A 26,701-nucleotide genomic window follows, 5' to 3' on the forward strand; every position below is an offset into this window, starting at 1 on the left:
TTTTTTCATCTTTATTGTTAAAAGTATTACATATGTCCACTTTTTCCCCCCTCATTGACCCCTTCTATCCCACCCCTGTTCTCCCACATACATTTATTTTCAAACAAAAGATGCCATGTATTTATTATACATTTCTATTAACTTAAATATGTACAGTTGGCTCAAAAAATCATGATCCGTACATTATCACACATTCTGGAAAGCTTCTCAGATCTATCAGGATGGGCTTCTCTTGTGACTCAACTGAATCTGAGGAAAGAATAGAAGAAATCACACACCTGATTTATAACTGCTGGTCATCAACAAACATGTAAAAAACAAACAAACAAACAAAGAACATGTACTGACAGTGTAATTTTCAGTGGCAAAATAGCTGGAGTGTTTTCCCCCACAGCTAATGTTTTGCTCAATATTATTCTACTTTCAAAAATTCTTTCCTCTATTTAAATCTATATGCACTCCCAGTCTCTCCTCAACATGTATGAATCCTAAAGATCAAATCAGTCAATTGTAATGAATAGGCCCACTGCAAAGCTCAGCCTCATGTCCACCATGTCTCATTTCAAAGGTCAAACCCTGGGAGAAGCAGCATGCCCTACTGCTTTAAATTTTGGGCAGCAAAACTAATGACCAGACATTAACTAGGTCTATGACAATCTACTATTAACTAGCTACAGGGCAAGCACTTATAATCTCTCAAGAAACATATAGTATAAAGTAAGAGGATTTGAAGCTCCGGGAAGCTTTAATTCTATCTGAAGATACTTATCTCTCACTGTTCAGTCTCCTTTGTGGATTAAATGTTTAGTAATTACATTAGAGAGCTGACCTCAGAAGAAAAGAGCCAGATTACTGTTGAAATTCCCAAGGAAGCTCTGCCTGTGTGGCTCAGTGGTTGAGCATCAACCTATGAACTGAGATCATGGTTCGATTCCCAGTCAAGGCACATACCTGGGTTTTGGGCTCAATCCCCAGTGTGGGGCATGCAGAAGGCAGCTGATCAATGATTCTCATCATGTATGAGAATCTCCCTCTCCCTCCCTTTCTGAAATTTATTGATTTAAAGAAAAGAAATTCCCAAGGAAGATTCACGTCCAACCAGGCTCTTCCTGATCTACCTTCCGTCCCACTCCCCTAAAGGAATACATAGCAACACAGGGGCAAAGAAACAAAGATCAGCTAATGTGGTCCTTTTGCCACTGACAGCAATGGGCGTAGCCTTAAAACCTAAAGAAGCAATTTAAAGGATTTTCTTACTTCAAATGATCTCTTTAGAAGTCTGAGTAATGGTGCAACCTGCAAAAGTAAGAGACAAATCATCTAAACAACTTTGTGATAACCCAGAGTACTGTCAATCAGATCACAGAAGGGCACTTAGGGATATTTTAAGGGGGTAGGAGGGTGGAGTCATTCTCACCAGGCAGCTAGGTTGACTTCTCAATCGGACATTCTGAAGGAGTCTAATGCTAATACCTCAGATTTTAGATGAAAGTCTTAAGCTTGTCCCAAAGCATCAAATTGGGGTCTAAGAAATACCTGACCAGCCATACCCCACAGAAATGTTGTCAGTCCAACCTACTTGTTAGAAACTCTCACTGGAGAGCAACGCTCTGGTGAAAACGCTAATGGCCTGTGGGGCTTACTTAAACAAAAGAAAATTTCAGTTATAATAAACCCAAGGAAGAGAGAATTTCTAAGTGCAACAAGACTCTATATTCTTTTATATAATCCAAACTGAATCACCAAAAATGATCTGAAATGAGGATGGAAAATATCAATTTTCCAGGTATAACCCATTTTCCTTTCAAAGTAGTTGAACTTGAAACCATATTTTTGTTTGCTATATTCTTTTCACAGCTATATCCTCAAAGTCAATTTACATGCCTCCTTTTCTTCACTCCAGATTTCATTTTATTTCGAAAACAGACCTTCCCCAAAGCATATAAACATAAACACAGGCTTCTATGCAGCACCCACTACCAACACAAGGGAGCAAGGCGGCGGGGCTGTGATAGAAGTCACAGGTTTCCAGCTCTTCGGTTCTCCCTGAAGAGCCACCTGTCACAGAAATCTCCTGGCAACAATGCTACTAGATTTCACTTGTTCCTGCTCTATAGCCAAGTATATTGAGTGCAGAAAAGACCCTGGACAGAGCATAACTTTTGGATATCTTTGTGGTTAACGTCCTTATTTGTAGCTTACCGCTGCAGGAAAAGATTTTTTTTTTTAAATGTAAATCTAATGAGTAAATGGCAAATTGCCAAATCAACATAAGGCACAAGAAAATGGCAATATTATTAAAGTGGCTACTTTTCCTCAATTTGACATTCTCAAAATACAGCTTACTCAACAAATAAAAAATAAAATTAAAACATCCCCAGGTGAACCTTTCTGCTAGTGCCATTTTATGGTTTTATGGTAGAAAACAAAATGTGCATTTTGTTAGATAATAGAGATGAGATGTCAAACTCTACACTCTACAATTAATAACTTATTGTCATTGATTACAGAATTAACAAATTATATATAATTTGTTAACAATAGCATCTCTTCACACTTTCAAAGGAAGATTATAGATATTTCTGACTTTTACACATAAATAACACCTACCTATACAGTAGGGCCCTGCCCTTTTCATTCCCCAAAGCAAAATATCCACTTCTTGGAGAAAAATCCATGGTATGCACAAGAGAAAGATTCTTCTGCTTGAAGACTGGGAAGTTTGAAAATACTGTACAGGAAGGAAGGTGAACCTGCAGGAAATAATGAAAAGCTTTACATTTCAACAACTGGGAACTCAACTTTCTTAAATTTTCATCTTCACTCTATCTATTTTTTTTTAATATATTTTATTGATTCTTTACAGAGAGGAAGGGAGAGAGATAGAGAGTTAGAAACATCGATGAGAGAGAAACATCAATCAGCTGCCTCCTGCACATCTCCCACTGGGGATATGCCAGCAACCCAGGTACATGCCCTTGACCGGAACCGAACCTGGGACCCTTCAGTCCGCAGGCCGACGCTCTATCCACTGAGCCAAACCGGTCGGCTCTTCACTCTATCTTTTAGCTGGAACAAAAAGCTCATTTTGACTGTAGTACACATTAATGTAGCAAAATATTCCAAAATTAAAATCTGATTTTCAAATTTGAGAGGGAACAGAAGGAAGAGAAAAAAGCATTTTCTTGATGTTTTTAAAGCTGCATCTAGCATGGTGCCTGGGAGATTCAAATGCTTGCCAAATAAATGAATAAACTAAGTCAATAGAAATACCCATTAATACTCTCACTTAATGACCACAGTAAAGAATACTAAAATCTGTCACAGGGAATGGATACTTAAACATTACAAAGAGTCTGATTTTACATGACTGAAGCCTCGGCAAAGTCATGCCACGTATTCCAATAGCATGTAACTTATTTTCTCGCTTTTACTTCTCAACTATGCAACACATCCTTTGGCTTTGGCAATCTCTCCTCAAGGAGGACTGGATCATGAAAACCTGGTTTCTCAAGTGAAACTGTGTTCTGATTCAGAGCTGAAAGCTCCCCCCAAGGCCAGGCCTAAGCACATAGGCACTCAGCCTCGTTCTCCACGAGTCTCGGGGGGAAAATGAGCCCAAGTCCAGGATAGGCGAGACAAGCCCTCACCCAGTTTGCAGATAAGTAAAACTCAAGCACGGAATCAGTTACCTTAAGCAAAATAGGACTTTAACAGCCCTCACTTTTCAAATGTTCTCTAGCTCTTCCAAGAAATACAGCACCCTCACATTCATACGCATAGTTATCACTCAGCTGGTTATCTTGGTAGTCTGCCATCCTCCACATTTCTAGATGAGACTTTAAACCATCCAATCAAGGTGGTTTTCATAGACAAGTACCATTAATATATGCATTTGTCTATTAAACAGGTTTTAGTCAGTCACTTACCAGTATTAGATCCTACTCCCTGATATATACCTATGGACCATCATATGTCAAGAAAGTATGTAGTGAATCCCCAAGTCATTTTCAATTATTCTCAACTTCTCCAGAAGACAGGTCTCACTGCATAGCATGGCATCAATGCAAAGGCATTAGTGCCAATGAAAAGTGGTCTTGACCCATTAAAGCTAAGAAGTTGGCAGTACCAAATTTGATCTTAACCTTTAAACTTCTTAAATACCACTCTGTATAGGGTCTTTGAAAAATTTAAATATATATATTAAAGTACATAATAAAGCACACTAGTATTTTAGGAGAGAAGCCACAGTATGGATATTGCAGAAGGTTTTACGCTTAGTTTGGGAATGCAGGAATTATGAGTTTTGGCAAGTGGCCTGGCTTCTTAATTATTTTGTTTAGTTAGTATAAGTCTGCATCCTCCAAGCATTTGAACAGGTGATCCAAGGCGTCAGGGGAGCAGACCATCAGGAAATAACCACTTGCCGCAAGGGCCAAGGACAGAATTGCCCCAAGCCTTACTTTTACTTCCATCCTATATGTAACCTGCTCTTCAAACTATGCCCATATATTTGCTCATTAACTCTTCTGTCATGACTTGGAAGTTTGGGGACTGCTTTTCTGACTCTTCCAAAACAAAATATACCGGAACCAACCTACCTACTTGAATGACTTCTTAAAGAGAAGTGTATTAAACTACCTTTTTATTTTCTAACTGAAATTGGAAAAAACATCCTTCTAATTTGGATTCATGTTACTTTATACTTAAGTCAATTGCTTATTACAAACAGGAACTCCCTACAGGGCAAAAGTTGTGGTACAAGATGTATAGTAATATTTTTAAAGCTAATTTTTAACAGAAGGTAGCTGTGTATTTTAGTAGCTAAATCAACAGAACAGAGTACCAAAACACTTGGTAAATACACACACTTAAGACCCCCCTTAGATGTGGTGCCTTCGTGCAACAAATAACCTATACACTCATACAGAGTGGCCATGTGAGGTCTTTCTATTGGAGAATGAACATCAACTTATCAACAACTCATTTTCTTATTTAATCTCCTCTATTGGCTTGGCTATTGGGGGCAAAAACAAACAGTTTACAATGTCCTCCCAAGAGACTCAACTCTATCTGTGTGCAAAGTCCCCATTGTAATCTCTCACTGCATTAGCACATCTTTCCTCAGACCTATGACCTACCTGATTAGAAGGTGGCAGTGCTCTGACCGCTATGGTTATCATCATTATCCTATCTAATAAAAGAGGAAAATGGTAATTGGCGTACGACGATACCCTTTTCATTGGCTGATCAGGGCTATATGCAAATTAACTGCCAACTATGATTGGCAGTTAACTGCCAACTATGATTGGCAGTTAACTGCCAACTAAGATTGGCAGTTAACTGCCAACAAGATGGCGGTTAATTTGCATATGTAGGCACAATGCAGGGAGGTGAAAGGGAAAGCAGGAAGAAGCCCCCTGCCACTGACAGTGATCGGAAACCCAGGGGGGAGCTAAGAGCCGGGGGGCAGGGCAAAGGCGGCCCTGGGGCCGCCTATGCCCTGCCCCCCAGCCATGATCGGAGAATCAGGCGCCTTTGCCGCCCTGGCCAGTGATAGCAGGAAGTAGGGGTGGAGCCAGCGATGGGAGCTGGGCACGGTCGAAGCTGGCAGTCCCGGGAGCTAGGGGTCCCTTGCCTGGGCCTAAAGCGGAGCCCACAATCGCGGGGCCGCTTCAGCTGCGGGTCCCCGCTGCCCGGGCCGGACGCCTAGGCCAGAGGCGTTAGGCCTGGGCAGGGGCGGAGCGTGCAACCACGGGGAGCTGGGGGTCCCCTGCCCAGGCCTGACGCCTCTGCCGGAGGCCTCAGGCCTGGTCAAGGGGCCGATCCGGTGATTGGTGATCGGAGGGTGATGAGGGTCAACTCCTCTGGCCGAGGCATCAGGCCTGGGTGGGGGGCGGAGCCGGGGATTGGGGGGATATGATGGTCCCCTTGCCCAGGCCTGAAGCCTGGGTCAGAGGCGTCAGGCTTGGGCGGGGGGTGGAGCAAGCGATCAGAGGGAGATGGGGGTCCCCTGCCCAGGCATGATTCCTGGGCCAGAGGCCTCAGGCCTGGGCGGGGGCCAGAGCCAGTGATCAGGGGAAGATGGGGGTCCCCTGTCCAAGCCTGATACCTCTGGCGGAGGCATCAGGCCTGGGCAAGGGGCTGATCAGGCGATCGGAGGGTGATGGGGGTCTACACCTCTGGCCGAGGCATCAGGCCTGGGCAAGGGGCCGATCCTGCGATTGGAGGGTGATGGGGGTCAATGCCTGAGGGCTCCCAGTATGTGAGAGGGGGCAGGCTGGGCTGAGCGACACCCCCCCCACACACACACACCCAGTGCACGAATTTCGTGCACCAGGCCCCTAGTAAAGTATAACTGAACAATTAATTAAAATCAAACTTCTTTACTTTAGAAAGTTCCCTGTATCTCCAAACACACATCTGTCATTACATTTAAGGGCCCAGATATCAAAATTCAACAAGTAAAGCTTGCTCATCCTTAATTTAATAGATAAGTTCTCCAACTTTCTATTACATCCAAGATTACAGATGTAATAACAACTTAACTTCCCGGTCTCTTGATGGCACAATGCTTTAGATTTATATTCACTGTGCTGTGCTGAGATAACAGAGCTGTTTGGATCATTATGAGAATGCATTTAATGATGCTAACATTGTTTCACTGAACTATTCTGAAGTTGCTAGGCCCAGCTTCTTTCCATTAGATATTATGGTTGACTAACATTTAAAAAATGGGACTTGGCTGTTACTAATGAATTCCTTGTGTGATTTTACCACAATAAAACACCATAAATGCTGTCCTAATCACTGAAGCAAACTAGGCAGAATTTACTAGGCATCTTGCAGAATATATTATGTCTGCATGAGATAGATCCCATGGTTTTATAAAACAATTTACTACCACTGAAATGATCAATGATTAATATGTCCTAGTCCACCACTCCTTTAAAGGAATGGAGATTTTAAAGCTGACTTGAATTAGAACCTTCTCGTTTACCAAATGACTCATTCAACAGAGGCAATAAAACAACGCTATATTTTTCAAACACTTTATTCTAGTAGAATCCTTTCCTCCTCAAAGAAAGCGTTACGCAGAATGTCAGTATGTACCAGGTCACAGTGAAGCTGCCCTATGTGACACAGGTGGGAGCTGGGCCTCCTCCTTGACCTGCCTGCCATCTGAAGTCCTGTACACATTCTAGGGCTCCGAGGAATTCAGTCAAAAAACAACTAAAGTGCTAGGAAAAATAAGGCTGAGAATTGTTATTTGACTCAAGTTTTTTTGTAGAATTCTCTGTAAATCTTTGTAAACTATACACTATTATACAAAGCTGATGAAGCATGCCAGACTCTTTGCTGAATGAAAGATAAAAATAACAGCCTGTGAAGTGCTTTCCACCTGGAAGTATACACGTAACAACAGCACAATGCAATACTGCCATTCAAAGTTCTATGCCATCTGTATACCTAGTGCCTAGAGCAAATAACCATTAAATGAGTGAAGAAACTGATTCTGCTTAAGGGGAAAGAAACTTACAGAGATGCAGTGACATGTAAGCTGAGCTCTGAGACTGGGCAAGAAAGAGTTAACAGAGGCCTGAGGCTGCTCTCCTTAAAAGGCCCACTACCCACAAGGGGGGCCCTGAGATGGTGTCTGGGAACCTGACTGGTACACAGTCCCCTACACTGATCTGAAACTTCCTCTCAGTGACCAGGGTGGCGCACTGTGCCTAAACCACGTACAATGTGGTCTACGCTGAGCACCTGCCTGTACTCCTGGGAGCCTAGAATTTCGGTGCATGCTGGGCAGAGGGTCCCTACATATGATCAACCCCAGTAAAAACGTTGGCACTGAGTCTCTAATGAGCTTCACTAGAAAACACTTAACATATGCCGCCACATCTCACTGGAGGAGTTACACGTGTCCGTGATTGCACTGGGAGAGGACTGTTGAAGCCTGCGCCTGGTTTCCTCCGGACTTTGCCCCAGGCCGATTTTGCTCTGTATCCTTTCCTTGTTAACAACTCTTAGCCATAAGTGTGACTATATACTGAGTCCTGTGGTTCCTCCTACAAAATCACCAAACCTGGGAGGGGTCCTGGGGACTCCTAGTACAAAGGTATATTCACAAGCACTACCTAGCTATTTAAACTGCAATCTTTTTAAAAAAATATATTTCTAAAAAAAAAAATTATATATATATATATATATATATATGTATATATATATATACACACACACATATGTATATATATTTCTCTTGACTTCAGAGAGAGAGGGAGAAGGGGAGAGAGGAAGAGGGGGAGAGAGGGAGGAAAAGAGAGAAACATCAATGATGAGAGAGAATCATTTTTAAAAATATTTCTATTGATTTCAGAGAGGAAGGGCGAGGGAGAGAGAGAAACATCAATGATGAGAGAGAATCATTGATTGGCCACCTCCTGCACACCCCACACTGGGATTGAGCCCTTAACCCTGGCATGTGTCCTGACTGAGAATTGAACCTCATGGTTCCTAGATCAGAGCTCAACCACTGAGCCACAACGGCCAGGCTAAACTGCAATCTTTTTTTTTTTTTAATATATTTTATTGATTTTTTTACAGAGAGGAAGGGAGAGAGATAGAGAGCTAGAAACATCGATGAGAGAGAAACATCGATCAGCCGCCTCCTGCACATCTCCTACTGGAGATGTGCCCGCAACCCAGGTACATGCCCTTGACCGGAATCGAACCTGGGACCTTTCAGTCCGCAGGCTGACGCTCTATCCACTGAGCCAAACCGGTTTTGGTGAAACTGCAATCTTTTTACACAATTTATTTTCAAATCTAAAACTTGCCTCCACTCCACTAAGACAACATACCTCAGAAGGTAGATGAGGAAAGAAAACTGAAGAGGAAAGAAAACTGAAGAGGAAAGAAGTGTTTGCCTTAAACATACTCCTTAATAATATGCTGAAAGAAAGAAACCTGTGAAAATGAAGAATAGCCACTTATGAAATTTAATAAAACAGCACAGCTTTCCCAAAACAACTGACATAATACAAATGTGGTGCTACTGTGCATCTTTCCTACAACCACACCCAAAAGCGACAATACTAGTAATTTCTACATCAAAAGAAGCTACTCTTTAAAATAATCCACACTCTCCTTTCCTGTTATTTTTCCATGTCTTCAACTTAAATTTTAAAATTATCAATGATAAAAGGAAAAGGTAAAGAAATATTACCAATCTGACTGCTTCTTTCATTTTTTCTGAAGCAATTGCCAAGATTTCTGTGGTAGGATTGAAGGTCAAAGAAGAAACACCGGTAACCAAGTTCATTATGGCTTTTATCGGCTTTGGGTTTGTTTCTTGGAGACAAGAATCTTGACTGTATATGTTTACCACTCCACAGTTAGAACTGCAAAGGAAAAAGGGAATATGACAGGTTAAAACAAGCAAAGGGAAAAGCAAAGCCAAAGCGGCCAAGACGGTCCCGGGCCTATCTGAACATCTAGCCCCACCAGCTTATGCTTCTGGACAGCAAGACCCACTGGACCTCCCACCCAGGGAGGATTTGACCAAAATCTCTTTAGGGATCAACTGTGTTTAGGCTAAGAAAGTCAGAAAAATCCACTTCTCCAAGTTCTAAAACTACAGGTGCTGGTTGGTGGTTTGGTGGGTACGAATTACAGGTAAGTATTTAATGCCTCCTCCTCCCACCCTGGATCCTTAGAATCAAGCTGGGGAATGAAGCCATTGTTTTCCAGTGATCACATAAGAACGTCCTAGATCAGTGGTCGGCAAACTGCAGCTCTGCAAACCGCGGCTCGTGAGCCACATGTGGCTCTTTGGCCCCTTCAGTGTGGCTCTTCCACAAAATACCGACTTCTGTGCGTGGGCCACGAAGTTTCAATCGCACTGTATGTGCATGCCCGCACGTGGTATTCTGTGGAAGAGCCACACTGAAGGGGCCAAAGAGCCACGGTTTGCCGACAACAGTCTTAGATAATACTTTCAAATTTCTACAGTACTAACAAACAATATTTCCAAAGAACATATGTTTTTGGTTTATACCACCTAGCCAGATGAAGGCAAAAATGCTTTAAATGCCTTTAAGGCTAAAACAAGTAACTAAAATAGTAATAGGAAAATTTGATGTGATCAAATAGATATTTCAAATATAAGAAAAATACAATGAAACAAGGCAGTCCAGTGTTTTCTTTGCTAAAGAACAGATAAACCACCAATAATATTATAAGTCACTGCATTAAGACAACAAAATGTAAACAACCTGGGTTTACTGATTTCCTATTACTCAATAGTTTATAAACAGTACTTAAGCACCATTTAGAATATCCAATTCTTTAATATTTTCTCATTACCACAATGTGATTCTCTTTACTCACCCACAAGCCACATACTGTCCATTCCTAGATGCTGCAATGCTCAATCCATATAAACTGCCTTCATCAACAAACCTGTTCAGGCACTTCCTAGAGTTCACATCCCAAACGTAAACTTCCCCATCCGCTGAATGAAAGAGCCAAAGGTTTGGTTAATTTTGTTTTAAACTTGAAAGGCAAGTGAACTGACTGATCTTAGTCCCTCTTGAACAGTACAAGGGACTACAAATAAATACCTACTATAAATAACCTAGATCTAGAAAACTGGCCTAAAAATATTTCTTGCATACGTTCCCATGTATAGAAAACTGCATTCTCAATTAGTCATTAATAGTATCTTTAGATTTAGAGTGAACATCACAAACTCTTATCTTGCGTTGAGCTTTTAGAAAAAGCTTCTACATTTCACAGATTACTGGAGCAAATTTGAAAAAAAGAATAAAATACCCACCAGCCCAGGTTTTCTAACATCTATCAACAAGTATTAGAGCACCTAATATGTGAGGCTAGGTGATTTAGATGTCAGATTGATGATAATGTTGATGGTGAAACAAAGGAAGTGAACTGATCCAGACCACAAGGAATTTATAATTTAATTAAGAAAGTACACAACTTATCTATTACCAAATAATTTAAATAACAAGGAATGCTAAATATAAACAACCATAAATAGTTTTGAGAAGGGAGAATTTGTACAAGGAAGAATATTAAATCTGAAGAGAACACAAATATTTTCATAACAGAAATGGCCATCTAATTGCCAACACCAGTCCTTAATTTTTTCTCTCACACCTATAGCCATCTGTATTGATGATCACCCTCTTCTCCACACCCAGTATCAATTTATTTCTATAATAACCCTACAAGTATCTCAAACATGGCTTTTCGCTCACCTATTTCAGCTCTTCCTTTTTTTATATATTGCTCTCAAGTTCACTGTTCTATATACTTTAATCCTCCCCATGGAATTGAATAAATCTCACTGTTTCTACTCTTTCCTTAGCAAATAAAATCTCCCAGGCTGGCATACAGATTTAGAGTAGGTAGCAGGGAAATATAATTGGAAAATTTTCATAGGATCATATTTCAAAACTTTGTTTTTCTGCAGGGTAATGGTACAATAAAGAAAGGTGTTTAAAGATTAGCTAGCAATCGACTAAAATGGAACAGAAGGGATCAAGGGCAGAAAGATCACCCAGAGAGCAAGTCTATTTAAATGATCACAAGTTGATGAAGACTTAAAGCAAAAGAGGCAACAATGAATCCATGAGGAAAAAGAAAAAAACTGATAAAGTGGAAAAGAGAAAAGGTAAATTATTTTTTCAATTATCCTTCTATCTCAAAACAGTCTTTATAGGTAACAATATGAACAATATGATGTCAATCACATAAACTACTTCTTTCAGAAGAGAAAAGGAAGAGGAAAGAGAACAGGGGGGAATAACAAGTAAAATATAGGCAACCCCCCATTACCAAGACTCAACTTGTGATTACACCTTCCCTCCTTTTAGGGCCTCTCTTACACCAAATTTGACCTCCTCCATGGTGACCAAATTTGTAAATATTTTACATCCACATCCAAATTTCAGTACTCCTGCTGACTCTCCACCTCTTCTCCCCAACTCTGACTCTCCCAGGGCCCAAGAGCCATTTCACTAGGATTATTACTCTGAACCAATATTTGTTCCATACCTCTCAGAAAACCTAGAATAGGGACTATAGATACTGCTGACCTTCTTATATTAATTGGTAAAAAAAAATAACTCAGTTTTGTGAAAGTTTGATTCTAAGCCAAAACAAAACTTAAATAAAAGTTAATGTTAAGTTAATCTTCTTTTAAAACTTTAAAAAATGTTATAGTATCAAATGCTCCTTGCTGAGGTAAAATAAAAATTATGCTAAAAAGCCCTGCAGAGATTATGAGAGGCCACTCCTGGGCAGAACCACCCAAATGCCCCCACTACCAAACAGCATGGACTACACTGAGATTGGGATGGCCCTCAAAATCCTTCAGGAAAGGGAGCAAGACGCAAAGATGACACTGGTCAGAAAGGCAGAAGAGCAGGAAAGTACAAGATAAGAGAACACCAGGGATGATAAAGAGCTGGCCAATAGTGCTGCAGAAATATCAGGGAAGAGGAGGTCTGAATTGCTTTCAGTCAACAATAAAGAAAATTCCAAACATCCAAGTCACCAGGAGCTAAAAGAAAAGGGGTGATGATTCTACGTAACTTTCAAAAAGAAAGTCTTAGAATGACATCTTTTAAATAAGCATGTACTTTCCCTCTTTTCCTCAAACATGTTAGTGGTGTAGGTTAAATGGTTAGCTCTGCACTATTATTAGCTAGTAAATGAGGCCAATGGCAACAAAAAATGCATGCTAAAAACAAAACTGATTTGCTTACTAAAACAAGAAAGTCTAAAATCAAACACAATTTTTGATTAAACTTGAAATGAAAACACCTTCAAAGCTTCAAAGAAGCTTCTGATCATGTCATTAACTTACCCGAAGAGGTGTACACTTTCTTACTATCTGAAGAGAACGTGGATGCTGCAATCCTTCCATTTACTTTCATGCTACTAATCAATTCTTTAGTCTAAAAAAAAAGTAATAAATATTGCTTATCAAATCGTCGTAGGAGGTGCACCGAAGAATCACACTGTGTAGCATAGGAACACCCAGCTCTCCATTTTGTAGCACCTACTCGGCGTTTCTCCCTGTTCTCCAAAGTTCTCCCCCAACTGCCCGCAGCTTCTCCCCAAGCGCCACTCTGCTCCTCTACTTGGGATGCAGACTTACGGACACCATGAGTTACGGTTCAAGACCATCCCTGCACTAATGTCTTATCCTAGAAGCAACGACTAATAATGCTTCACCTTCATTGACAGCAAATGAAAATATCCAGCAACGCCATTTATGAGCAAGAAGGACCCATCTGAGGAGACTTCGAAGCTCCTTACTATCTTCTCTTTCAAACCTAGGAAGGGGAATCAATTAAATAAGGATTAATATGGTTTTCCATAAAGCTATCTTTCATTGACAATTAAGAGTTTCTGATCTTTTAAAATATCTAAGTACCTCAAATTAAACAAAACCTAGCCTCAGCCACTGAATAGGTCTGACCCTCCTTCCACTCTCTGAAAAGCAATGGAAAAAAATATCTTCAGGTGAGGATTAACCAAAAAAATTTTTTTTTAAAAAAGGATAACTGCCCTGACTGGTTTGGCTCAGTGGATAGAGCGTCGGCCTGCGGACTGAAGGGTTCCAGGTTCGATTCCAGTCAAGGGCATGTACCTTGGTTGCAGGCACATCCCCAGGAGGGGACGTGCAGGAGGCAGCTGATTGATGTTTCTCTCTCATCAATGTTTCTGACTCTCTATCCCTTTCCTTTCCTCTCTGTAAAAAATCAATAAAATATTTAAAAAAAAAGGATAACTGTATTTTCATCCAAAGCTTACAGTATATTATACTAGTTATATGTACATATATAGCGTCTTGTGTTTAACCTCACAAAAAATAGTGATAATTGCTAGTATCAGTATTATAATTGCTCTTTACAAATGCTGGACCTTTCAAAATAAAAGTCAGATAAAATTTACAATGTGGCCTAAGGAAAGAAGATACAATGCTTTAAAGATGTCAAATACAAACCTTTTTATAGATTTGTGAAGATTTTTAGGTCAACTGCTGACAATTGATAAGAAAAGGGACAGCCAATTTCCATAGTATAGTAAGTGGGTTTGTGATAGGCAGTTAGATGGACATTTGGCCAGGTACAGGTCACTAGGGCGGAAAGCCTCGGGTGCCTAGCAACAGGCAAAACTGGAAAAACAAGGACCTCCCCCAGAGTAACCTTTCCTCCGTTAGCATATAGCTGGTCATGCAGTTTAGACCCCTTAACCTTTCTTATCACTGATCACGTGGCTCCGACTCTCTCCTGGCATGTCACTCGTCATGCACAGACACAGACCCCCTTGGAGAAGGAACAAGGGGCTGAAGAAGACTCCCAGGCAGACCCTTGCATGACCACTCCCTTAAGCATTAACCCCTAGGGATAACATCGAAGCCTCAGTTTTGTTTCAGCTCCAGGACCAGAAAAGCAGCAAAGCCAGACAAAGAGATACCACGGCTGACACTAGGACCAGATAAACTGACTAATGACCCTCTGCCCTGGCACCAACCAATCACTGGAGACGACAACCCTGATTGAAAGAACACACCTGGAAAGCTGAGGTATATTCTATTGAGACCCTCCCGAGATTTCCCAATAAATACCCTCGAGACAAGGATCTAGTGCATGCCTTAAAATACATTCCAACCTCTAAAAGCAGTACTTTATTTCCTTTAAATGTAAACCAAAATTCTATTATAACAAACACTAGAACTAGAGGTTACCAAAATTTCCTGAAGAGCAGAGAGGTGAAATAATTTGTCGAACAAAGTGAAACACACATCTTCTACCTCCCAGGCTCATGCTCTTCCTCTGCATTAATTGCTAATTTTACAGACAAGTATTTGCAACTGCTTTTCTGGTCTAGGGGGATATATATTTCCAAATTATGATTTCCCCCTAATAAGTGTTCAATGCAAAGCCAGTTCACTGTTTTCATTCAAACATTATTTCAACAATGCAATGACATTTTCTAAACAATACTATAACTAAAGAAACTTATTTTTAAGAATCCTATAGGGAGCATTTGATCTTGCTCTCCTAAATCCTTATAAAAATTCTCTTAAAATTATGAGGAGGAAACTAAGTGGCTGTAAATACTGTTAAATGAACTCAGCTATGGGCAGGGGAGTTGGGGGATGACCAGCTATGTGTTCGACAGAAAGCTTACCTCTCACTTGATGTACTGGAATTAACTTTCCAGCCAGCATATCATAGACATAAAGCACCTTGCTGTGGGTACTTGTGGCTAAAACCTCTTCTCCATTAGCACTAAAACGAGCCTTAAAGATTGGAAACTTTTCCAAATAGATGCTCTGAATTTTAGGATTTGTTTTCCCATCAACCTATAAGGAAGTACAAAATATTCCTTTTGGTTATTTCCATAGACCCTATATCCTGGTAGCAAACTTTTCACTCCAAGTCGTCATTTAAAAATGCAATGACATACCTGAAACAGTGATACAGAGTTATCTAGTGCAGCAACCATCACCACCTGAGCACAAGGATGGAACTGCACAGACGAGATCCGAGCAGTCGTAGGACGTTCAGCATTGGCATGTAGGCAGTTCTTCATCTATGGAAAAATAAAGCTGGAATTTTATCAATTCGAATGGGTTAACATTATTTTCTTCAGAGCATGAAGGAAAGACATTATAAAATAGTTTATTTGCAGAACAAAGCCCACTGGAATGGTACCGAAAGACCACAGCTCTGCTACCAACTAGCAGGTCATTTCACCATATAATAATCCATTTTTACTATCTATCAAATAAGGATTAGATTAAGCTCGTGGAGCACCAGGATACAGTCACTTCTCCAAGATGCACCCTATTGGTTTGGTTTATTTTTTTTTTAATCTTCATCTGAAGACATGTTTTTATTGATTTTTGAAAGAGGAAGGGGGAGAAACATCAATGTGAGAAACATTGATTGGCTGCCTCCCATGTGCACCCCAATGGGGCATTGAACCTGCAACCTAGGGATGTGTCCTGACCAGGAATCGAACCCACAACCTTTTGGGATACACCCTATTTGGCTTAAAAGACTGAATTTCAGGGAAATTTTACCTAAAACTATGCAGCATCTTTGCATTCATGGCACAAAATAAGAGGTTCTATGATTAGCATGACGTACTAATGTTCTGCAGGGTGTGTGGTTGTTAGTTTAAAGCAGGGGTCCTCAAACTAAGGCCGCGGGCCACATGCAAATACAAATATTGTATTTGTTCCCATTTTGTTTTTTTACTTCAAAATAAGATATGTGCAGTGTGCATAGGAATTTGTTCACAGATTGTTTTTGTTTTTGTTTTTTTTAAATATATTTTATTGATTTTTTACAGAGAGGAAGGGAGAGAGATAGAGAGTTAGAAACATCGATGAGAGAGAAACATCGATCAGCTGCCTCCTGCACATCCCCCAATGGGGATGTGCCCACAACCCAGGTACATGCCCTTGACCGGAATCGAACCTGGGACCCCTCAGTCTGCAGGCTGACGCTCTATCCACCGAGCCAAACCGGTTTCGGCCATAGTTTTTTTTAAACGATAGTCCGGCCCTCCAATGGTCTGAGGGACAGTGAACTGGCCCCCTGTTTAAAAAGTTTGAGGACCCCTGGTTTAAAGTAATGACGATCTCATGCATCATTCGAACTATTTTCAGTTATTTCTTTGTTTTTATAGGGTTTTCCTTCTGTATTAAAATTTGAATTACATAAAAAAACAAGTATTATATGTATGCTTTATAACCACTGAAGTTAAATTTCTATGGTGACTCCATTTTCAATGGAGGTGAATTCACCCTACGAGCTCAATGAATTGTCTTAAGGTGGGGGGAGACAGAATCACTTTTTCCTAATAATTTATCACAATAGGGTCCCCTTCCCCATCCAAATATAAATATAGTGGGGAAAAATATCCACGTCAAAGAGAGATCTGTCCATGTGACAGATGTTTAACTGAAGCACGGTGCTGGGTAGGCACTCGGTTACTGCAATGAACAAGCTAACCACAGTGACGAGTTAGAAAGTAATGAGTGTAGACCACTTTAGATACAGTGGCCGGGAGAGACCTTTCTAAAGTGTCATTTGAGCAGAAAGGGAATAATAAGCTGGCTATTAGCAGTGCCTGAAGAACAGACAGGCAGAAAGAAGAGCAAGAGCACAAGTTCTGAGGCAAGAAAGGACTCAGCTCATTCAAGAAACAGAAAGAAGGCCTGCATGGCTTGACTAGGAAATACGGAGAAAGGTCTGAGATGAAGTTTTGGATGTAGGCAGAAGCCAGACCATGAAGGGCAGCATAGACCATGAAAAGGAATATAGAAGTTTTCAAAACACAATGAAAAGTGACATAATGCTTTATTTTAAAGATATCTATATGAAGAGTAGTTCAGGAGGAAGTAAAGTGGACGAGGGAAACGAGTTACAAAGCTACTGCAGTAACCGGGGTGACAGAGGACAGCAGAATGAACTAGGCTGGTGCCAAGAGAAATAAAGAGGAATGCAAGAGGAGAAATCAAATAGGATTCCTAAAAGATTCCTAGGGACATCATTTAACTTTCTTGATCATTTTTGTAACAGATGAAAAACTAGCATAAGTATTTACCCAGGCAAAATGACAGCAAACACATTTAGTCCCACAGATAAAAGGAATCCATACAGTTGTAACTGGGAAGCATACTGAATTTCAGAGGTAATTAGCTGGGGAGGCCCAACTTCACTGACTCTCACCTTTAAGATTCCTTTAGGAAGAGAAGTCGATGTGGATATGAAATTCCCAGTCCTTTGCAATAAATCATCTTCATCCTCTTCACTTTCATCTAAGTCAAACAAACCCACAAGGCTGATCTTTAGAGTAATTGAGATGAGCATTACCTACCCCAGATGTCTATAGTTGAAACCTCAATTCCCTTACCAGCCTCCCAACCTTAACTACTTTATTTAAGCTGCAATTGGAAAAAGTAAAACAGCAAAATAAATTTGAAACAGCGGAAAAGGATGACAGAGCTCAATATATATGATCAAAATCAAGCCTGACTCTAGAATGAAAGACACACATTCACAGACAGTGACTAGAACAAGATGAAATGAAGTTGAAATAAACTCAGTATTTAATTTGGAAAGAATTCATATTGAGTTCTTTAGCAATAGGGTGGACAGCAGAGCTAGCTTAACAACTCTCGTGAAAAAGAACTAGAACTGAAAGACCAATGTCAGCAAACTGTGTATTAGAACTTCAAAGAGAGCTAAGAGCGCCCTGCTGTGGCTCAGTGGTTGAGCACTGACCCCTGAACCAGGAGGTCCAGGTTCAATTCCCAGTCAGGGCACATGCTCAGGTTGCAGGCTGTCCCCTGCGGGGGGGGGGGGGGGGGGGGGGGGGGGGAAGGTGCTGATGGATGGTCCTCTCTCATTATTAATGTTTCTATTTCTCCCTCTCCCTTCCTCTCTGAAATCAATAAAAATATGCATAAAAAAAAAAGAGGGAGAAGAAAGAGTACATTATGTGATATATTTAAGCGGAGGCTAAATTATCCTCTAACAGATGTTGTAGAAAAGGTTCTTGCAGTGAATAAAGCAAGCTACAACACTAAGATTCCCTCAACCTCTACAAGTATCTGGCTGGAAACCAGAAGATACACTTCTATTTGATAACAGGGTGAGTTTTCCACAGCATTATATAAAACAAGTAGCTTCAGTACTATGAGGACTGATGGGTGTGGTGAAGGTGTACTTTACTACCATGAGGACTGACAGGTGGAGGAAGGGAGGAGAGGTGGTGGTGGTAATCAAACAGAAACTCATCCGATATCAAGGATGCTAAGGAAGGACTCCTGAATTATGTGGGAGGACTTATCTGGGACTCCCTAAGGGATTTCAAAGGTCAATTCCAAGTATAAAATTTATTAACTCCAAGCACATAAATCAGATCTTGGCTTAGCCATTCATAGTTACATCTAAACTCAAGAATCTAAAAGCAGGAAACAGTTATGGTACAAACCAAACTTAAAACCTGGAACTGAAAAATAAGTTTTTATAAAGTGACTAATCAATCATCTGGGCTTGACCTGACATGTGCTCCTTAGGCAGACATCCCATTTCCTACTGGTCAGCTAAGTTAGTTGCCAATGTCTTCAGAAGGGACTATGAATCAAGAAGTAACAGTACTACTCATTTTTCCTTAACCCTATGCCATAAGGCAACACAGTTCTGTTGAGGAAAAAAACCATAAAATCCATCCATTATGTCTTTACAGTGGAGAATATGCTGTTAAGCAAGCCTTACATTATTGCAAAAGGGCTTCCCTCAGAGAAATGGTGGACTTCAAAACCAGATTTTTTTTTTTAAAAGACATATTTGAAACACTAGGTTTTATCGTTTGTTTGTTTTTTAAATATGGAACGCTTCAGGAATTTGTGTGTCATCCTTGCACAGGGGCCATGCTAATCTTCTCTGTATCGTTCCAATTTTAGTATATGTGCTGCTGAAGTGAGCATGAAACACCAGGTTTTAATGAGCCTCATGAGAAAGCTCAAATAATAACAGAACAGGAAAGAACTTCTTTACTAATAAACAAAGGAATCAACACTTACCATCTGAAGATATTTTCCGCTTATTAGTCTCTACCCAGGCAGGTACTCCCCCCATGGCATGCTGAAATCTAAGCAAAAAACATGAAAAATGTGTATGGTAACCACTGTATGTTCATAGAGCATGATACATTTAAGGAATATAGGTAAGACCATCCTTGAGAACATGTTTATATTCTCTTCCAAAGAAGAGAACAAAAAGAACAAAACAGTCCCAAGGAACTTATTTGGAAACTTTCATGAATCTCTATCTAAACTGGTCCTGGATACAGGACACCTGGATACATATTTGTTGTTAATTATTTACATCTAGTTATATGGTTGTCTTATTTGCTCATTTCAACACATCTGAGATCTTGGGACTCATCCCAGATGGTGAGCCCTACCATCACCAAGATTTTCCCATGAAGGAATTTTTTAAAAACCCTGGCACAGAGAAAAAGATCAGACCTGAAAGAGGCTGAAACAACTAGACTTGGAGGGGCAGTAGACTGTAGATGAGAAAGAATTCCAGAAGCCTGCACAGTAGTTGGCAGACACTTTTGCTGAATACTAAGCTGCACATTCATAGGGTGAAAACTCGATGAGGTGAGCCAACAACTACTAAGGAGCTGTAAGTTGCACAATACCAAAACTCAGTCGCTGGAGTTCCAACCAATTAGAGAAGGTCCTTACTGAACACTGGGCATTCAGAAAGAGATGCCAGGAAGGGCATACCTTAGTAATGGAGCTAAACCAGCCTGGAGGATAATATACTACTCTAGAACAAAGCTAAAAAGAAACCTTTTAAAGGATCAAACTGATCTCTGAGCCAATTAACAGCCCACCAACACAAAGTTTAATAGTCATTAAAAGCAAAAAACAAAACAAAAAACAGCCTGGCAGGTGTGGCTCACTGGTTGAGTGTCGACCCATGCACCAAGAGGTCACCGGATCCATTCCTGGTCAGAGTTCCAGGCTTGAACCCCAGCAGGGGGTGTGCAAGAGGCTGCCAATAGATGTTGATGTTTCTCTCTCACTGATGTTTCTATATCTCTCCCTCTCCCTTTCCCTCTCTCTCTAAAATCAATACAATTTTTTTTAAAAAAGCAAATTCCAGACACTGAAGTTAACACACACTTCTCCGAATCCAAAATTACTAAACATGCATAGAAGCAGAAAAATGTGACCCATAACCAGAAGAAAAGTCAGTCTATAGAAACAGACACAAGAATGACAGACATAAGAGGATTAGCACACCAGGACTTTAAAATAGCTAATACAAAAATATTCAAGTATTTAAAGGAAGTTTAACATAACAAAAGGGAAATAGAAACTAAACAAAATACAACAAAGTCTCAAGCTGAAAAGATCTTCTAAAGCTGAAAAAAATATAAAAATACAAAAATAAATAATAATAAAGCTGAAAAAAATATAACACCCGAAATACTGTAATAGAGTCACTAAATGGGCTTAACAGATTCAAAAGAGTACATACTGTATATGTCATTGATGACACTCTGGAAAAAAACAAATCTGTAAGGACAGAAAATATCAGTGGTTGTCGGGACAAGAGGGGTTAGAAGTTGAGGCAAGAGGGTAGACTACCAAGGGAACTTTTGGGGGTGATGGCAATTGCCTATATTTTGATTCCTTATCTTAATTATTGTGGTGCTTACATGACTATGTGTTTAACAAAATTCATAAAGATACTTTGAAAGAGTGAATTTTACTGTAAATTATACTTCAATAAACCTACTTTTTAAAAAACTAATAATGCAATAAACCTCTAGAAATGCTTTTAAATGTCGGTACAAACAAAAATAAAATATTTTCTTTCAACAACAAAGATAATAATAAATAAAATAAAAAACAAAAATATTTTTAATATTTTTCAATGTTTTGCCCTGGCCACACGGTATGGTTCAGTTGGTTGGACTGTTGGTCCATACACCCAAAAAAACAAAAAGATCTGTAAGTTTGAACTGGAAGAATCAATATGAAATAATTATGTTAAAATATACACAAACTTCTGCCCTGGCCGGTTTGGCTCAGTGGATAGAGTGTCGGCCTGCGGACTCAGGGGTCCTGGGTTTGATTCCGGTCAAGCGCATGTGCCTTGGTTGCGGGCGCATACCCAGTGGGGGGCGTGCAGGAGGCAGCTGAATTGATGTTTCTCTCTCATCGATGTTTCTAGCTCTCTATCCCTCTCCCCTCCTCTCTGTAAAAAAATCAATAAAATATATTAAAAAATATATATATATATACACGAATTTCCTAGCTCTGTCCAACTAAAAGAGCTTGGAAAGTGTGAAAAAGAGATGGCTTACCATATACAAAGGAACAAGCAAGTAAGCAACATTATCATTGACTATGATATCTGCGTGATAAGATTACAAGTTTTTTCTAAAAATGTTTTGTGCTTGTATTTCATCTTCCCCCAAAATACTGAAATTTAATCATGTCTTCCAATAGCAATGCTCGTACTATTTCAAAATGGAAATCATATTACCCAAGAAGCTATTACAACCAAAGACTGAGTGAATCAAAATAAACTACTGGTTATAAAGACCTTCTCATTAAGTCATATGAAAAAGGATACTTACTCTTCCTTAAGTCTCTTTTGAAGCTCATTTTTTGAAAGTTTATTTTCACTGGCATTTTTCATCATATCCTTCCGAAAACGATTGTTCCTCATGTCAACCCTATAAAAAACAGAACAGCATGGTTTAAGTGACTTTTAAAGAACTAATATAAAAAACAACTGTTGTCTTCAGTAGTTTGAGAAAACTAATTTAATTGAACAATATGTCAAAACTTGTAAGATATGGAACATCTGAGATGCACATTCTCTATTTTCCCCAAAACAAACAAAAAGAAGTCTCCAACATTTTACACTATACAATTTACCCTTTGAAGCGCTAATATTTCAAATACATAATGACTTTAGACACAGCTTATGCCATTCACCTAAATAAAACCCAGGTAAAATAAAAAATTAAATTATTTTTTTAAAAAACTTAAAATACTACGAAGGAAAAATATAGATATCCACGTATCTCTGATGGACTTTTCACTTTTTAACAACAACAAAAAGAAGGGAAAAGATTCCTAGACTTGACCATATAAAAACTTAAATATTCTATCAGATATTTTAAAAAGCACTAAAAGGCAAACAGAAAGCTCAGAGAAAAACCTACAATAAATTTGACATATAAAGGTTGGAAATTCTCAACGTGTAAGGAGCTGATATAGCAAGATCATTAAGAAACAGTCTCATCTGCCATTTGTGACGTGAATGAACCTGGAGACATTATGCGAAGTCAGGGGTCCTCAAACTTTTTAAACAGAGGGCCAGTTCACTGTCCCTCAGACCGTTGGAGGGCCGGACTACAGTTTAAAAAAAAACTATGAACAAATTCCTATGCACACAGCGGCGGCAAAAACACCCGGCGGGCGGGCCGGATAAATGTTTTTGGCGGGCCGCAGTTTGAGGACCCCTGTGCTAAGTGAAATAAAACAGACAGAGCCTGGCGGTGTTGCTCAGTGGTTGAGTCTCGGCCTATGAACCAGAACATCACATTTCGAGTCCCAGACAGGGCAAATGCCTGAGCCATGGGCTCAATTCCCAGTGTGAGGCATGCAGGAGGCAGCAGATCAATAATTCTCTCTTGACGTTTCTCTCTCTCTCCCCCCCTCTCCCTTCCTCTCTGAAAGCAATAAAAATATATTTAGACGGGAAAAACAGGCCAAAAAAAAATACTGCATGATCTCTTTGTATGTGGAATCTAAAAGGCAGACCACATAGAAGCAGAAAGTAAATGGTAGTTACCAGGGATGGGGAGGTGAGGAAAATGGGAGAGATGTTGGTCAAAACTGCAATTATATAGAATGAATAAGTCTAGAGAGCAAATGTACAGCATAATGACTACACATAATATCACTGCGTTGTATAGTGGAAATTTACTAAGAGAGTAGATTTCAGGGACTCTCACACACACACACAAGATGGAAACTATATGAGAAGGATATGTTACTTAGCTTGACTAGTAATCATTTTACTACAAAATATCATGTTGTACCCTTAAATACATATAATTTCTACTAAATAAAGTCTCTACAGTTAACAAATAAAGACATAATAGAGGACAGTTTAAGAAACACAAATGAAAAATGTTTTCTCAGCACTAAGTATATATTTTCCACCCATTAAACTCACAAAGTCTGAAAAGAGCATTGCTTGTAAGAATGAAATGCAATGGGCACCTTTTAATGAGATGATAAATTGGTAGGACCTCATGCTCAGTCTAACAGTGTTCATTCATCAAGAGCCTTAAAAAATGCCTGTGCTCGTTAAGTAATTCTATCATAATCTTTCTTAAATAATTAGAAAAGTGAGTCAATGTTTATGCTCAAATGTGTATCTCAACATTAATTTTTTTAAAGGGGGAAAAAAACTATCCATCCATTAACAGCTATGGAAATTACGGTAAATTCATACAATGGACTATAATACAACCCTTTTTAAATGTTTATGAAGGTATTTCTTTTTCAAGTGGGGAAAAATACTTGTGTCATTTCATCTACTAAAGTACATATTGTGTATACAGATATTTTAGTCTTTTCTCAGTTTTAGGCATTGTGCTAAGAGCTCTACATATTCTACTTCATTAAATCTCAAGAGCCTTTTGATATAGTTACTATCATTATCTCCATTTTACAAAGGAGAAAAGGTAGTTCCAAACTTGCCCAATGATCAGTTAGGAACTGGCCAAATTAGGAGGCAAAATCAGGTCTAGACAACACAGAAGAGAAGAGAAAGGGAGGGTAGTACGCCAACATGTTAACCTCGGTGGCAAGATTATGAATGACCTTTTCTCTCCTATACTTCCCAATATTTTTCAAATCTTCACATAATCACATATTCGTAAAAAGAACTTTTTTCAAACCTGCGATATAACTTTTAAAGTATTCAGAGAGATTCCGGAAGAAAACATTTGGCAACTTACATTTCCTCATCTTCATCTTCTTCATCCACCCAAACTGGCTTCTTCTGAGGTGGAAAATTATCTTTTGCTTCATTCTCCACTTCTGAGTCACCGGAGTCTTCCTGTACTTGAGCCTAGAGAAGAAAAAACGCCCTCAAGCGCTAAGTTTTCCATGTCCCACGGTGACAGACACGTAAACCGTGGAAGTTAGATGGCTTGTAGAATGTTCTGCTTTTACAGCCCTCTGATAAAATAGTAAGACAGAATGCTATCACAGCAAAGGCTGGAGGGAAAAATAGAAAATGAGGAAATCAGAGAACGGTACCACACACTGGACAGGCGGGGTAAGATGGAACAGTCAAGGAGAGAACATCAACATGCTCAAAGGAAAAGACCAAGCAAGACAAGAACAACAAAAGGTAAACTGACAGATGAAGAAAGGAGCAGGAAAAACCCCAGAATGACAGAAATTACGGGACCAGAGGCGGGCTAGCATCAAAGATAAAATCACATGAGTGAATGTCATAGTTAGTTCTCCTTTCATATCCTTAGACATGCCTCTTCTCCACTTCTGTCATTCCTGACCCCATCCCTTTTTCAGAAACGCTATACTGCACTATCAAGTCTAAATCTAGACCACACACTACCTGAAGTGAGCTTGAGCTTTCCCCAAACCACAGGGTAGAAATAAACAAATCATTCCTACTGGCTGTTGCCCACCTACGACCCTTCAAAGCCCAATAAGTCCCACCTCACATGAGCAGTTTCTTTTCCTGACTAGGAAAGAGTCACACGGTTCAGCATTTTTCCAATAGTAGTTCCGTATCTCCCTACTAGATGAGGCACCCAAAGGGGTTCCTGGCCATCAGCTGTTACTTGCTGGGTCCACGCTCATTTAGCAAACCGCCATCATCAGTGAGGTCCTGCGTGGCCACCCTTCTCTCCGCACACTTATCTCCCTTTTCCCGAACGATTTTTTTTATCTCTCTTCAGCACTAGTCATTGAGAATTTTACAGTACTTCTCTCCTTTATCTTATGCCTCTGCCACAATACATAAGCTCCAGGAGGGCAGCCAATGAAAACTGATTTTTTCCCCCATTGCTGTTTCTGCTCCGGTGCCCAGAACAATGCCTGGGGCTCCTTATCTTCGAATAAAAAGCCAAATAGATAATAAAAGATGATTTTTTGTGTGTGTGCAAAAACAGGATTTTCATTGCTAGGAAAAAATACCTGGCACCTAACAGGCTCCCAAATATTTGCTGAACAGAAGAATACGTGATCATTCTCAACGTTGGAGAGAAAATCATTTGGAGAAATGTTAACACGCAGATTCCCAGGCCCGTGCCCACGAATTCTAATTCCACAAACCAAGCGGAACTCCTGAATCACCGCCAGGTACGGAGGCGGCGATCGGACGACCCCGAGGGAGGAACACGGAGTAGGAGGACGCGCGGGGCTGAACCACGAAAGATGCTCCCGACTAGAGTCCGCCAAACACATAGGTGTTGCGCGCCTGCTGGGTACCAGGGGCAGCAGCTCCCACGCCGGCGGGGAAGGCGCGGTCTCCGCCCTCCGGAGGCCTTCCGCCAGGCCCCCCTCGGCGCCCGCGTTCTCCCGCTCCCTCCCACCTGGGTCTCCCCGCCGCCGCAGGTCGCCCAGGCTCCGCCTCCGGAGGTTCGCCGCCCACCGCGCGCCCCGCCCGAGCGCGCCCAGCCCGCCGCGCGCCGCGGCCTCTCTCACCCGCGGGCCTCGCAAACGCCGCAGCAGCGCGTCCTCGTTGTCCGCGGCGTCGCCGAAAACCAGCTCCTCCAGGCACCGCTCCACGGCCGGCTTGTCCTCCTCCAGCGTCAGGCGGTGCAGCTCCCGGAGCCGGCTCTCCTCCGCCGCCGCGATCGTGATCGCAGCGGCCGCTGCTCTCGGCCCGGCCGGCGGTTTCCGCTGGGATGAATAAGCAGCCTTTCGGGGCGGCCCGCCCGGCCCCGCTCCGGCTTTCCTGTCCTGCTTCATTCGGATCTTCCGGTTCGGCCTCGACCCGGTTCTCCGCTCCGGTTTCGTTCGGCTCCTCCGTTCGGGTGGCATCGTTGGCTTGGA

General features: G+C 40.7%; 1 protein-coding gene and 1 non-coding gene across 2 annotated transcripts; both read right to left on the reverse strand.

The window, feature by feature from the left end:
- Positions 1-46: 46 nt before the first annotated feature.
- On the reverse strand, positions 47-26,689 carry UTP18 (UTP18 small subunit processome component). Its single transcript, XM_059670580.1, has 14 exons — positions 26,351-26,689; positions 24,631-24,743; positions 22,228-22,326; positions 19,646-19,713; positions 17,787-17,875; positions 15,511-15,636; positions 15,232-15,406; positions 13,267-13,367; positions 12,896-12,986; positions 10,393-10,516; positions 9,230-9,404; positions 2,611-2,753; positions 1,258-1,296; positions 47-249 (listed from the first exon to the last, which is right to left on the reverse strand). Exons 1-13 carry the CDS (start codon positions 26,687-26,689, stop codon positions 1,272-1,274), a joined length of 1,668 nt encoding a protein of 555 aa, XP_059526563.1. The 3' UTR covers positions 47-249; positions 1,258-1,271.
- Positions 19,443-19,549, reverse strand: LOC132219512 (U6 spliceosomal RNA). The gene has a single exon (XR_009449503.1). It is a non-coding gene; the product is annotated as a U6 spliceosomal RNA (small nuclear RNA).
- Positions 26,690-26,701: the final 12 nt, after the last annotated feature.

This window comes from Myotis daubentonii, chromosome 16, assembly GCF_963259705.1.
Source record: "Myotis daubentonii chromosome 16, mMyoDau2.1, whole genome shotgun sequence".
NCBI classification, from domain to species: domain Eukaryota; kingdom Metazoa; phylum Chordata; class Mammalia; order Chiroptera; family Vespertilionidae; genus Myotis; species Myotis daubentonii.